The sequence below is a fragment of the Sinocyclocheilus grahami genome, unplaced genomic scaffold (genome assembly GCF_001515645.1).
Source record: "Sinocyclocheilus grahami isolate Dianchi unplaced genomic scaffold, SAMN03320097.WGS_v1.1 scaffold768.1, whole genome shotgun sequence".
NCBI classification, from domain to species: domain Eukaryota; kingdom Metazoa; phylum Chordata; class Actinopteri; order Cypriniformes; family Cyprinidae; genus Sinocyclocheilus; species Sinocyclocheilus grahami.
The window spans coordinates 62,898-78,698 of NW_015505947.1; the positions used below are offsets into that span (position 1 = coordinate 62,898).

The 15,801-nt window shown below is 41.7% G+C and overlaps 1 protein-coding gene across 1 annotated transcript in view; it reads left to right on the forward strand.

Moving 5' to 3' along the window:
• LOC107561340 (voltage-dependent T-type calcium channel subunit alpha-1I-like) overlaps positions 1-15,801 on the forward strand; it is a 136,974-nt gene that overhangs the window by 53,520 nt on the left and 67,653 nt on the right. The window contains exons 6-9 of the mRNA XM_016245766.1: positions 579-921; positions 1,639-1,731; positions 8,409-8,757; positions 9,843-10,246. Coding sequence (XP_016101252.1) covers positions 579-921; positions 1,639-1,731; positions 8,409-8,757; positions 9,843-10,246 — 1,189 coding nt within the window. The remainder of the gene's footprint in view (positions 1-578; positions 922-1,638; positions 1,732-8,408; positions 8,758-9,842; positions 10,247-15,801) is intronic.

Consider the following 15,801-nt stretch of genomic DNA (forward strand, 5'->3'; position numbering starts at 1 on the left):
ACACACTACACACTCTCAGTTGGTCTGTTATAGAATCCACACTGGTTGCTGCTCAGATCTCTTCAGGTATGCCTAGAGATATTTCAGCTATACTGCAAGAACACTTTAATTATGGCAACCCACCTGTTGAGATACATAGATGCAAAATTATTCAAGTTCTGCCATTGAAAATAAAATATCTGAGTATTGCATTTAATTGTTTTTTATATATGTTTTATAGTTGTTTTTTTTCTTATAGCCTCTCAACATTTTGTTAATATGTTTTACTAGAAAAAACCTGCCAGTAGTATGAGAAAAATCTACTTAATTCTGGGAGTGTGTGAGATATATATATAGAGAGAGAGAATATAGATATATAGAATGCATATGTGTAAAATATAATATATACTTAGAAAAAAGTATATATTTTTCCCTAAAAAGTATACAAGTAGAAATAGTAGAAATTTGACAGATGGCAGAGATTATGGATGGATGGATAGAGAGAGAGAGGGATAGAGAGATGATAGAAGAATTTTCTTTTTCTTTTTTAAACACTGAATTTTCAAAAACCTTGACTTCTCCTTACGTCTTGTCCTCAGCACATCTGGCATCACCCTCCCCACCCCATATTATCAGCCTGAGGAGGATGACGAGCGGCCCTTCATCTGCTCTCTGGCTCAGGATAACGGCATCATGTCCTGCAGCGACGTCCCTGCTCGGAGAGAAGGTGGACGGGAGTGCTGTCTAGATAAAGAGGATGCACTGCACCGTCAGACCCTGGGCCTGAGCGCGGAGCCACTGGTCAATGGCAGTGCCTCCACCGTGGGGCTCTGTGTGAACTGGAACCAGTACTACACCCGCTGTCACACAGGACACACCAACCCACACAAAGGAGCGATCAACTTTGACAACATAGGTTACGCATGGATCGTCATATTTCAGGTATGCGATCGAGTCAAGTGGTATTTGTTGAAATTACGCATCTGATTCTGTTTCAGGTGATCCTCTCATAAATCGACAGCACTTGCTACAGGTGTAAATGCGATCTAAAGCATTTTGTGATCCAGTCATTCAAATCACATTCAGAGGAAGTTGAAAACGCATGTGATAACATTGCATGTGTAGTGTGCTGCAAATGCTAATCTGTCCTGATGCGTCTTGGACAACAGTGAAGGGCTGCCTACACACCTCTCAATCATCCACTGTGGTAAAACAAAGGTTTAAAGAAATTATATTTACAAATGAGGTAAGAAAAATCAGCTTGTTTTCACTTTTAATTCATTCGAATTTTTCTTACCCATTGGCAAGTAGTTTTAAGAATTTACATTTATTTATATAGCAAAGTGTTTATCCAAAGCAACTTCACATTATTTGCAGTACACAATGCCAAGTTTAAGTATGAGCTAGATTAGTACACTAGCTACATTGCTGAATTGCTGAAGAATCTAACAAAAGTGAGGTTTTAATGAGTGATGTTGTTGTTCTCTTAATGCCTCTAAATCTTATACAGATATACATTTGATCAGAGACTCTACCCTCAAAATCCAATCACAAATAGCAGACACGTTACATAAACAGCATTTGTCTCAACTGACATCTGAGATGGATCTCTACCAGGTGTATAAAGAGCTTGAATATGGTCTGATCTGGTCTGTGCAGGTGATCACGCTGGAGGGTTGGGTGGAGATCATGTACTACGTCATGGATGCTCATTCCTTCTACAACTTCATCTACTTCATATTCCTCATTATCGTAAGTTTTTATAACTTGCTGTGCATGTGTTCAGAGATGAAGCATGTGTCCTAATTATTGAGAACTTGTAGTCTGTGGTTTTATATGGCATATGTAGTCTGGGAGGACCTGAAGTTTGGTGACCTTTAACAGGGCCAGAGGGTGAACTAGATGTTAGGTCTCACTGGTAAGAACAAAAAGGTAATGTCTTTCCCCTGGACACAAAAACACAGCTTAACACATCACAACAATGAAACTTTTAGCACAAAGCCTACTAATTAGGGATGCTGTGATACAGATAAGACCATAATTATTTTCATGTAATGGCTGATATGAAAGTTCTCTACTATTTTGTCTAAATAAAAATAAAAAAAATAAAATAATTTTAAATTTAAATTTAGAGTAAAATTAGGCATCACACCATTATAATGAACAGTATGAAAAACTGATATTCATTTTTAGGTTAAAGAAATCACTAATATCAACTGATAACCACTTGTGCATCTGATTTATTGTGCATCGCTACTACTAATTGTTTACTCTTTCTAAAACAATCATCTTGTAAAAGATTTAGTCTCATATTTAGTGTTTAGAGTGCCATCTGTAAGCTCAAACTTAATACAGTATTTTTAATGCAAGGCCACGTAACATCTAATAGACATTTATCAGTTTGATTAGTCCTGCCATATGGTGCATTGCAAGTGAAGTTTAAAATCTTGGAAAAAATCACTACTGTTATTCCTCAGAGATGCGTCTGGAACCAGCTTTTATTGACAGACTGAGCTTAACTGAATCTGCAGGACTCCTGTTGATGGCCTGAAGGTTTCAAAGATACAGATATTAGCTAAACAGCACATTTAGTAGTCTACAGAGCCGCAGAGATCAATTAGGCAATGAACAACATAATGAAGAATCAATAGCTGGACACTATAAGATGAATTTATCTTTGCTTCGGCTGCATGTTTTAACGATGCCATGATGGACCCAGTTCTCGCACCGCACCGGCCCTCTTCGTTGAATGGTAGGAACGGCAGTGAGCGAGACAGCCCTGCAGTGAGATGTGCTTCGGATAACGTCTCCTCCCAAGATTAAGGAAGAGAGTGTGTGGAAAAGAAATGCCCTGAGGATACGGAGGAAAAGGATCTGAGACTGAAAGACAGCAGGAGACTAAAGGAATAAAAGAGGAAGGGAATGTGAAGAGTGGAGAGGCCTGCTCAGATTTGTTGTGGCTATTTGTGCTTTTCTTTACCTTTCCCGTTTCCTGCGTTCAAACACGTGTTAGACAACTCAGCTGGAGACGACAAGATCCATTTTAGCCCAACAAATGGCAAGTATAGGGAAATGTGGGTGTGTGTCTGTAGCTAATGACAGGGCCTAATCCTGTGTAGGTCAGCAGAATGAAAGCATTAGCAGTTAATTAGAGCCCATTAGACTGGTGGACCCCTGCTGCCATCTCTGCAGTCTCCTACTTCCTGACAGAGACCCTGCCACCCCGACACATGCACCCTGCGAAGCTGTCATGTGATTCTGCCCAGCATGCACCAGCAGAATGCTGACTGGTGAATTTGTGACTCTGAGTGAAGTATAAAGAGACTCTCAGGACTGAGAAATCATTTAGATTAGTCATTATCAGTATTGTTGCCTAAAAAACAGCAAGTGAATCAATAGGTGCAGTGCAATTGATTCTGCTTGTCCTCATGATTTACCACAGTTTTTTCATTTTTCAGTATTTACAGTTCAACTTTAAGTTTACTGTTGTAAAAAAATCCTACATGTTGTAGAGATCCTAAAGTATTCAAACTGCACAAGAGATATATATATAAACATAAAAATATATAATAGGCCTATAAATTATATGTGTTTGGTTCTGATTTGTTTTGTGCAGTCTGTTGAGCTTGTGCTCGATGAAAAACCAGGATCACCTGCTGAAACTAACGGTCTCCACTCTGGACTACAGCAGAGACGGACTCGCTCGAGTCATTCTGTCCAAGATCCTCACAGCGGCCACTGATGTAAGATCACGTTAAGATCATGTAGGGTTGTTATAATTTGCTAAATCTAAAACCATAAACATTTTTGTTACTTAATAAAAAAATACTAAAAATGAGAACGCTTAACACAATGACTAAAACTTTAACTAAAATCAAATGAAAAATATATATATATATATATATATATATGCATACATACATACATACATACAGTGTTGGACAAATCCGAGTTACGTAATCAGATTACTTTTTTTCAAGTAACTAGTAAAGTAACGCATTACTTTTTTAATTTACAAGAAAATATCTGAGTTACTTTGTTTTTCAATTTATTGACTGACAAGTCTCCTGTCCCCATATTGGGAGAAATCGGAAGTGCAGAGGAGTTGTGTGTGCTGTGTGAACATGATTTTACTGTAGTTCTAGACTAAATGTGAATGTGCATTAATTCATCCCACTCACAAAAAAAACAGATTTAGTATTCATCAAAATTAATTAATACAGTGAAATGCAAACTCAGAATATGACGCAAACCTGCAATAATTAAATATGTTAAATAACACAAATGTATCCCATTTTATTAACCAATGTCTTTGCTGCTAACCTTTGATGATCCAGTTCAACCATACTAATAAGCAAAATTTACTTTAGATAAACTAACAATTGTGCTTCATTGTTTTTTTTATTTATTGCCGAAGAGTGTTTCTTCTCCTGCATTCTACTGTACAGACGTGCATTTACTTTTTCTTCAGCCTGAGGTTTATTCATTACACTTTTTGGCGTGAAAGGGCTTTTATATTTGCTATAAATAGAACTTCTTATATTAAAAACAATCAAGCCCTGCTCATATTTAAAAAGTAACACGAAAGTAATGCAAAAGTAATGTAACGCATTACTTTCCATATTTCCATAAAAAGTAACATAATTAGTTTCTTTTTTAGGGAGTAACGCAATATTGTAATGCAATATATATATATATATATATATATATATATATATATATATATATATATATATAGATAGTGTGTGTATATATATATATATATATACAGTGTGTGTATATATATATATATATATATACAGTGTGTGTATATATATAATTTTATGCTTCTATATTTATGTAAATACCATTGAAGCCCACTGAACCATATTTAAGAAGGCAATTTTCAGTTTTATAATATTAATAAAGTGCCATCATCTCAAAGTCATTGAAGTCAATGTTTCTTTTTAGGCCTACAAGGTCTGTGGTTAACACAAGCTCAATATAGTTTCACATTTTATTCTGCAAAATAAAGTACATCAGTAATACCTTACTTGCGATTTTTTATTTTTATTTTTTTAACAGAAAAAGGTGGTTGCTAATAAGTGGCCAAATAAGATGTTTTGGACAATGTCATGCTGACCAGGAAAACTCATCTACTCACTAGTATGCTTTACAGCCTTGTTGTGTTTATATAGTGCCTCTGCTCTTGCAAATTGCTCTCAAACTTGTAGATTTTAAATGAAGATTGGGAAAGTTGTCTTTAGTTTTTTATTAAAATTTTTAATTACATTTTTTTTTAAACAGTTTTGACTTCAGCTGTTACATGTCTGTGTGTTTTGAGTTTCTGTTGTGACCTAGTTTTCCCCAGTCAGTTTAATTAGTCATTCTGTTCACCTGTGTTTGATTAACTCCTTAGTTCTTTTGTTTGCTCCCCTACAAATACTCTCAGTTTTCCTTTAGTCAGAGTCCGATTTGCTAAGTTGTCTTTAGTTTTTTATTTAAATTTTTAATTAAATTTTTTTTAAACAGTTTTGACTTCAGCTGTTACATGTATGTGTGTTTTGAGTTTCTGTTGTGACCTAGTTTTCCCCAGTCAGTTTAATTAGTCATTCTGTTCACCTGTGTTTGATTAACTCCTTAGTTCTTTTGTTTGCTCCCCTACAAATACTCTCAGTTTTCCTTTAGTCAGAGTCCGATTTGCTAATTAAAATACCTTTTTGTATATCTCCTTCGTCCTCGTGCATGTGTTCCTCACCAACGGTAACATCAGTGTTGATGTAGTTTGTTTATAGCCTACCTTTAACTTTTTACATTTTGGCGATTTGCATTTAGTCTTAAATTCATAAATTATTGAATTTTCATTAAAGTGTGTTCGTTTGTGAAGATCATATTGATGAACAAAACAAAGCTATTAACTTTTTGTCAAGGAAACCAGGCTGATGCTTACTTTTAGGCTGGCCTACAAAAAAAATGTCATCCCTAGGGCACTTTATTACAGAATTAAGCCAACATATGCTGGTTTACGTCTTCATGCAGCCCTAGTTTTTGTCTGTGCTTGTCATCACCATGTGTGCATTAAATATCTGCACTGGTGGTTGCAACAGAAAAAAAAACAGACAGAACAACTATGTGGAATATGTCACAGCAGGCGGAAAAAGCAAAGTGTGCCAAAGGGTTTAATTTAGAAACAGTTTTTCCTCAATGTAATTTTTTTTTTTAATTTAAATTAATTTTGAAAATATGCTCTTGATTTTTAAGTTTGTATTTTACTTAAATCGTTTGAAAGGAAAATGCACTCTGTGCTTCTGGGTACCCTCTTTTAAAAATAAACAGATGTATTGTTCCAAAGTCAATCAAATGTGATTTAGTGTTATGTACCTGCTAGTCATCTGTGGTTTCTGTTGCTTTATACTCTTTGGCGTCCCCTTCACAGCTGGAAACAACAGCCAAATCCCTATGTGATCTCCAATGTTTGAGGGGAGTAAGATGTGTCTTTTCACTGTATGTGTGTGTGCCGGTTTATGCGAGTGTGTCCCTCTGCACTTTTATTTACTTTGACGCCCTGCTCTGTCTGTAACTTGGCAACCACACAGCCAGCCATCGCTACCCGTAGAGAGAGGGCCATAGTGTCCCGACACAGCCCACACCCCGCCGATGCACCTCTATTCATTTCCTTTCACTTCTATTGAACATCGGAGCAATTAATTCAGGCTCGCCTTCTCTGTGCCCAGTTTTTCCTCTTCAGTTGTTCTCTGATGGATCAGTACGATTGGGCAGAGTGATCACAAATAATTAGATTAAAGACATTGTCTCTGATTACAAGCAACAAAATATTAACAAATATTGTTATATTTTTTGGCTTGCTGCTTATGGGTTTCACCGATGAATATGATTTATAAGCTGATGGCATGGGAATAAATTTATTTTTTATTTTATATTCAGTGTTATTTATTTTTAGTTTTTCTATATTATGCAAATCTGTTGGCAAAGTTATCCCTGCCTTTGCACATTGATGGCAAAATAATGAAATGACTGGTTCTGCCTACTGTTCTTTTTTTGAACAGGCAGTCTTAAGGTCACCCTGCCTGCAGCCAGACCCTTCCATTGTAAGAGCAGTATTAAATGAGAGTATAAATCACCTGTCATATTTCATCCAGCTGTAACAGAACTGAAGTATACTCACTAACCAACACCCCTTTGACCTATCCCTTTCTTCTCCTGCCTGTATGTCTGATCTTTCTTTCTTTTTCTTTCTTTCTTTCTTAATTTTTTTCTTTAAAATAATATGTAATAATGGTGCTGACATGTCTTAACTGTAGTAAAGGAACCATTTTGGATTTAAAGTAGTACATGAATTCAAATAAGTTCTTCATGGCTAATCTTCTCATTTTGTGGGCTGTTAAATATCAATCATTGATTAATTGAGATTGATTAACCACATTAATAACAAGATTAAATTGATACGTGAATGAATCATTTAGACCAGCTATTCCTGAAAGTGAATATCAATGATTTTTTCCCCCCATAAATTAGACATTGTTACTTACATCATGATCTGTCAGAAAGAGACGTAAATGTAATGACGTAAATTATAATCTATTCTTCACACAAAGCTATCACTACCACTTTTATGGTGCTTATCATTTGTCATTTTGAGGTCCTCTTTCATAATATTCAAAAATGCTCTGAATTGTGTGTGTGTGTGTGTGTGCGCGCAGAGGAATTGATGAGAGGAAAGGTGAGGTCCGACTGTTGATTAGGAGCAGTCCAGTCACACATCAGACTCCCAAATCAGGACAGCAGATGTGGAGGCAGGACACACATGCACAGCTGCCCCACACACACCTGTGCATTTCTCCACCTCTTCTGTCCTCCTCACGACTCATCCGTCCTCTCTGATCCCTACTTCACATATGCAGGAAACAGGCTGTACTTTCATTAAGACCTAAGAGTGAGCTCTGTGTGTGTTTGCGTATTGACAAATGCCAGTGATATGAATGGCGAATGATATAAGAGCAGGCTTTCTGTTCTGTTGAATCTGGAACTGGTTCTCTTTCAGTCTTTAAAATGATTGGCTCACAATTCTAATCCGTTTCACGTTGGCAGAGGGATCTAACCCTTCTTTTTTGCGAGGACTAGGAGATATTTTGATGTTTTGCTCCTATGAAATAGCCTGATAATTATAGCATATCAAAGCCAGAGCGATACGGGCGCACACACAACAAAACTGACTCTTGTTTGGGCGTCTGCTGACTTTTTCAAACATAGGGTCTGTTTATAGCAGCTCATTTAGACAGCTATGGCCGCTGCTTCTGCTAAACACTGCAGCACAGGCTGCATTAGAGAGCTTAGAGGGGTTTTTGGTGTCATGTAGACATGGATATTTAAAGCAGCTGAGACTTCACACTTCAGACTTTTGACTCTCCCTATTCTTCTTGCTGTTCCAGATTGGATCTTTCTTCATGATTAATCTGTGCCTGGTGGTCATTGCCACTCAGTTTTCGGAGACCAAACAGCGAGAGCACCAGCTGATGCAAGAGCAACGTGCTCGCTACCTGTCCTCCAGCACGCTGGCTTCGCTCGCTGAGCCCGGAGACTGTTACGAGGAGCTCTTCCAGCTGGTCTGCCACATCCTGCGCAAGGCCCGCCGCCGCTCAGCCGCCCTTTACTACATGCTCCGTGGCAAAGCCCCTCCCCCTGGGGGAGGGAGGTGGCGTGGCAAAGGAGGGGCAGGATCGACAGGGGGAGGGGCTAATGTGAATGGCAGCGAAAGACACCACTGCCATTCTACTCAGAGTAAGGAGAGAGTTAGAGCCAGAGGAATGATATTGGGTCATAGAGAAGTTGTGTCTAACAGTGTTGAGGAGAAAAAATCTAAAATTAACCAAAACATTTTTTTTATTTTAGCCTGACATTAGCTCAGCTGTGTTCAAAATAGTAGCAAGCGGTCTGTACTAAAGTGCATTTTCTTGTCATATACAGTGGGTACGGAAAGTATTCAGACCCCCTTAAATTTTTCACTCTTTGTTATATTGCAGCCATTTGCTTGTCCTACACTGTTCTGTTTCACTTATGTTGTGCAAGAAAGTCTGATTTGCTGGAATCATGCTTTCCAACACAACATGAGTGAGAGAATGTTTGAAAATCTGATTCATTCTGATACAGTTCGTCCAGAACTCTCATATATCACGTGTATTTGGTATCAAGCATTTTGATTTATTCAGGTGAATTGATTCATCCTAAACTGCCCTCTCTTACTCATACTGTATGTATATTGGAAAGTGAAGGTTTTTTTTTTTGAACAATTCATGTAAATGAAAATATAAAAAAGAAATCACTGCTCAGTTATTATGTAAATCCTGAATTAATTTACATTTAAAATTAATTGTTAATTATGGTGTTTTTTTATTTGGTTACATGCAGTGAATTAGGATGTATATTAGGATGTATTCTTTTTTTTCTTTCTTTGATTTAGTATACATTTATTTGTAAAAGTTTGGAGATGTCACTGTTCATTCATTCAAACCCCAAAAGAATATGGCCCTAAAATTATGAATTATATCATCAAAAAGTTATTTATTTTAAACAATATTGCCCTTTTAAGTTGCTTCAGTGTATTTAGCTACTTATGTGTAATAAAAAATTGCTTGTAGCCTGACCAAGTTTCAAAGTAGCTTCCCTGACACTCCAAACCAAATAGAAAGTTATAAAAGCAAAGAGTAAGTTGCAATAAAAACAAGAACAAATTTGCTTTTATGGCCCAATGATATTTCAATTCCAAGCAGCAGTGTGGCAGTTGTCCAAGAAACTGACAGGCAAAAATTATATTGTATTATATGAAAATGTCAAACAGAAATGTTGAATTTTCGTCTTTCTTGCAGTCCCTCATTGTATTCATGATACCAAGTTGGACCAGAGCTCCCAATCTCTGGAGAACGCCATCTCCCTCTCCGTCACCCCAAAAACAGAGGAGTGTCTACAGTGTGCTGCAGCCCCGTCACTCAAGGAGGGGCTGAGACTGATGGGGCACTCGGCCAATGGGGAGGAAGAGGAGGTTGCGCTGGAGGAGAACGACAGAGATGAGAACCGATTGGATGAGAAGGGGGACAATGACTCTGAGGACATGCCGAAGAGGAAACGCACCTGTTTAGGGAAATGTAAAGATATTTGGGATAAAATGAGCGCGAGGCTTTGGGGTATAGTTGAAAGCAAGTACTTCAACAGAGGGATTATGATCGCCATCCTCATCAATACGATCAGCATGGGCATTGAGCACCATAACCAGGTAATTTCACCTGCAGTGCATTCGGTTCACATAATGAACCCACTCTGAAGAAGTGTTCAACCTCATCATGTCACATATTACTGTAATAGCCGGGTCTTTCTGCAGTGCTGATAGAGTCTTCACAGGGCCTGCCATTCAAAGTAATGAGAACGGCCTTTGGAGTCTTGTTGGATTTTTTCTTGCCATGAAAGTACAGTTAATTATCTTTGGAAGATGTAGAAAGCTACTACTACTCATGCACACTCTCTCTAACTTGCTCTTTCTCTATCTCTCTCCCCTTCCGCCCCCTCATGTCTTCAATGCGTCGCCTGCATTGGGACCTGTTTTCTCATCGCTGTGGGCTCTATAAATATCAACAAGCAGAGAGAGACAGATATAGAGAGGGAGAAAAAGAAATAGTCTCCACTGGCTTCTATTACGCAGCATTTTTAACATGTGAGACATCATGTAAATGCAGCCTACGCAAGCAAACAGAGGAGCCCCTGTGTACGTGCTCACATATAAACACACAGTATCTGTTCAATGGGACTTTCCTCATGAGAGTTTGTGTTCCAGTCGACCTTTTATCAAATGGGTGTCAATGCACTTGGTCTGCACACACAAATGCATTTAAAGGTTCCTGTAGCTCTAAGAGTAGAGCGTGACATGAAAATTTGTGGCTTGAAATCTTATGCACACCGAAAAATGCAGATTTAGTCTGTTAAATGTTGCATATTATTGTATGTAATTCATATTTCAATTGTAGTTTTGCACATTCAACATGTGGATTGGATAACAAATTAAATTAAGTGGATTAAATGGACAATTGAAGGTATGAATCACCCAAAAATAAATAAATAAATAAAAAACTCACCCACATGCAGGGGCGTAGCAGCCATTTTAAAAGAGGGGGCTGGGGGGCAGCTGTCAGGTGATGTGACCCTCAATGGCCAAACAAATTATGTACATAATGTACAAAGTACATTCATGTTCACATAATAAATTCTATATAGAATACTAATTAGCATGTTTTAGAGCACCCTAATGGCAATTTTGGGAACATGCAATGATAGCTTACAGGAAGCAAGACAGCTTACAGGGACTTATTTTTTGTGATATCAGACTCAAAAACACTAACTCTAATTCAAAAATAACTGCAGAACTTGGGACTTTGAATCCACTGTGGACATCTACTGTATACTTTATTTTCATTAAATTAAGATATTTTATGCACAATATTTCAGTTACACTACACTTAAACGATAACTTTTATCCTGATTCTTAATAGTTTTTAATAGTCTTTAAAAACTATAGGAACACACTGCCTTTACCTATACAACAAATTGTATTGAACAATTTGAACATAAAATGAAAATGTATATTAATGTTTAATTCCTTAAAACATTGACACGTAGTCCCAGTTTAAAAAAAACACTGCCTTAAAATAATTATATTCTTTCAAGTTCTCACCTGTATAGATTCTGGAGAGGTCGAGCAACTGTCCTCCCCTCTCTCTCTGTCAGTGACAGACCAGTTAAAGTTAAGAACATAGCTGTAATGAATTAAAGTAGCCTACTAAAATAAAATATTATATTATATTATTATTAAGTATTCGGCGCAAAACAACTTTGCTTTATTGGGAAAGGATAATTCTACTCCGGACGCGAGTGGCGCGACGCGACAAAAGAACCCAATAATCAGTTATGCTGTCCATATTTACATTACTTGTTTAGCAGACGCTTTTATCCAAAGCGACTTACAAGTAGGAGAGGATATAGCGTTTCAGGTTATGTATGTAACCATGGTTCCGCGAGGGAATGAGACGCTGCGTCGGAGGACGCTTACGGAACACCCTTCAGTGTGACCGGCTCTGAATCCCATGTGTAATCAGTCCAATAGATGGGCGAGACGTCACGGGTAGGTGACGTAATGACCAGGAAACTATAAAAGCATGTGCGGTGAAACCGGCATCAGCTTCTAGGAGTGAAGCAAGCGCTGGCAGAGATGCCGGAAGTATGGCCCCGAGACACAGCGTCTCATTCCCTCGAGGAACCATGGTTACATACGTAACCTGAGACGTTTTATCCAAAGCGACTTACAAGTAGGAGAGGATATAGCGTTTCAGGTTATGTATGTAACCATGGTTCCGCGAGGGAATGAGACGCTGCGTCTGCGTCTGAATCCCATGTGTAATCAGTCCAATAGATGGGCGAGACGTCACGGGTAGGTGACGTAATGACCAGGAAACTATAAAAGCATGTGCGGTGAAACCGGCATCAGCTTCTAGGAGTGAAGCAAGCGCTGGCAGAGATGCCGGAAGTATGGCCCCGAGACACAGCGTCTCATTCCCTCGAGGAACCATGGTTACATACGTAACCTGAGACGTTCCTCTTCAGGAACTCGAGCTGCGTCGGAGGACGCTTATGAAACGAGTATGCCCACGCCGCCAGAATTACAAATTTCTGCCTAGTGTGGAAGCCTGCACAGCTAAGGCGGGAGAACAGAAGAGCCAGGAGTGGCTCGCATATCTAGGCCATAGAACCAGACAAAGGTTAGGGGCGTGGACCATCCTGCAGCATCGCAGATGTCCTGCATTGAGACACCTGCCAAGAAGGCCTTGGAGGCCACCACACTTTGGGTAGAGTGAGCCTTGACCCCTAGAGGTGAAGGGAGCTCAGAGGACTCATAAGCAATGGATATGGCATCTACTATCCTCCGACTGAGGGTCTGTTTTGTAGCTGGAAGCCCTCTCTTAGGGGGACCATAGCAAACAAGCAGTTGGTCCGCCCTTCGCCACAGAGCAGCTCTGTGGACGTTCTCAGCTCAGAGATCTCCTCGATAGGCTCGAAGGGAGGCCTACAGAGAGCTTCTAGCACCACAGCCAGGTCCCACGTGGGGACACAAGATCGTACCGGAGGCCTCAGCCTCAGCGCACCGCGGAGGAAACGTGTAACTAGGGGGTGTCTGCCCACTGACTGGCCACCGAGAGGGGCATGGTAGGCCGCAATGGCCGCCACGTAGACCTTGAGGGTGGAGTGGGTCAACCCTGCGGAGAATCGGGCCTGCAACCGGGCAGTTAACTGGGTTGAGCTGGAGATCTCCGCACCACGAAGTGAAAAGTTTCCACTTCAAGGCATTCGAGGAGAGAAATCAGGCCCGAGAACCATACTCAGCCCGGCCAGAACGAAAATACAAGCAGAAGACGGACCCCGTCCCGGCGCACTCTCTAGAACTCCCGGGAGCAGAGCTATCGGGCGAAAGGCGTACAGACGAAGCCTCGGCCATGTCTGTACCATGGCATTCAGCCCCAGTGGAGCTGGATGAGTCAGAGAGAACCAGAGGGGACAGTGCGATGTCATCTGAGTCGCAAACAGGTCCACCTGGCCAAAAACTTTCCATATCTGCTTCACCACCTCGGGGTGAAACATCCATTCCCAGGGCCTCGGCCCCTGCCTCGACAGGATGTCTCTGCTCCCATATTGAGATGCCCAGGAATGTGAACTGCTCTCAGCGAGAGAAGTTTGCCCTGGGACCACACAAGGATCTGATACGCTAGTTTGTACAAACGGCGTGAGCGCAGACCTCCCTGGTGGTTGATATAAGAGACCATCGCTGTGTTGTCGGTTCGCACCAACACATGGTGACCTCTCAGGTCTGGGAGGAAGTGTCTTAGTGCATGCAGCACGGCCAGCATCTCCAGACAATTTATATGCCATGTCAGATGGTGACCACTCCACAGACCGCGGACAGGGTGGCCATGACCGCACCCCAACCGGTGAGGGATGTGTCCGTCGCTAACGTTACGCAAACCTCAGGAACTTCGTGTGAATGGGAAGGATGGAAACATGGATGTATGCGTCTTTCAGATCGATTGTGACAAACCAGTCCTCGGACCTGATCTGAGACACGACCTGTTTGAGAGTGAGCATCTTGAACTTCAGTCGCATGACTGAGCGGTTCAACTGATGCAGATCTAAACTGGGACGCAACCCCCCATCCTTCTTTGGAACTATGAAGTACCGGTTGTAGAACCCGGACTCTGCTACGCGAGGAGGGACCACCTCGATGGCCTCCTTCCTCAAGAGAGTAACTACTTCTTGTTCCATGACCAGAGCCTGCTCGGGGCCCACCAGCGTGGGCATAATCCCGTTGAAACGAGGCGGAGGAGAACCAAACTGGATTTTGTAGCCTCTCTCTACAGTATGCAGGACCCACTGAGACACATTTGGCAGTAGGTTCCACGCTGCCAAAGAATCTACTAAGGGAATCAGTCTCTCGAGACTGACCTCTGGTGTATTGAGAGCAGCTAGCTTGGTTCCCTGTAATGGCGGACCGGCAGGAGACAACCGAATTAGCTGCTCTAGAGACCTCCGGAGAGGTGGCGAGCCTCTTAGCACCGCTACGTTCCCGGGCGGTGACTGAGAGTGGGAGACTGCTGCGACCTATAACTCCAGCAGCGTTAGCAGACCGATCTCCTGAGGGCACTGAAGCGAGACGGACACCGTGTAATGCGGTGAAACCCGCTCCACCCCAGAGGGGCCTGCCCTCATGAGCCCTGGGCCAGTGGCGTCAGGACTTCTTGGCCGAGGACCTCTTAGTTTTAAGTACGGTCTGCAGATCCGGCTTAGACTTCAAGGCTCCTGACCCAGAGCGGTCCCGATGCTGGGGAGCACATGAGGCAACGCTCTGTTTTTGTGCCTCCCTGTATGACGAGCTGGTACTCGGAGAGGGCTGCTCTCGCCCAGCAGCCCCCAGAGCTAGAGAGCGGCGCGGGAGGAACCGCTGGAACGCCGCCGCCTGTTTACGAGCCGCCTGGTACCTATCGACAACAGAATTGACTGCGTCGCCGAACAGGCCAGAAGGCGCAAGCGTGGGCGTCCATGAGGCAGACCTTATCTTGTTCTTTCATATCTGATAAGGTCAGCCATAAATGCCTCTCCGCCGCCACCATAGCTGCCATAGACCTACCGATGGCGTGGGCGGTCTCTTTAGTGGTGCGGAGAGATTAATCAGCGGTCCTCCTGAGCTCAGTGATATCATCCGAATTTATCTGCTCACGCTCGTCTAGCTCTTTAAGCAGGACGGCTTTGTACACCTGTACCACCGCCATGGTGTGCAGACATGCACCAGCCTGACCCGCTGCCGATTACCCTTTGCTCACCAGCGCTGATGTAGTTTTTAGAGGCTTGGAGGGCAACTGGAGGTCGGGGAAAAAAGGCAGGCTCCGGCGCGGAGGTGGCTGCTTCACAAGCAGAAAACGCTCATCTAATTTACTTTTCTGCGGCTCAGACATTTTCTCGGCGGGCCAATCGATGTTCAACTTGGCCACCACACGAGTTACCACCTCTAAAAGCTCCTCATACTGAGGCGTTTGAGGGGGCGAATCCTCATCGACGCCCACCACATCAAACTCCTCGGAGGAAGACAGGCGGAGCGTCGATCACGTTCCCCGGGGGGAAGTAACCACAGAGCGGTTGGCACAGCGCGCTGAATCTGGTGGGTGAGGAAGAAGAAAGGGACTCGCCCGTCTCCATTCCCTCCACCAGATCCACCTGCGAACCCCACGAGCGTAATCA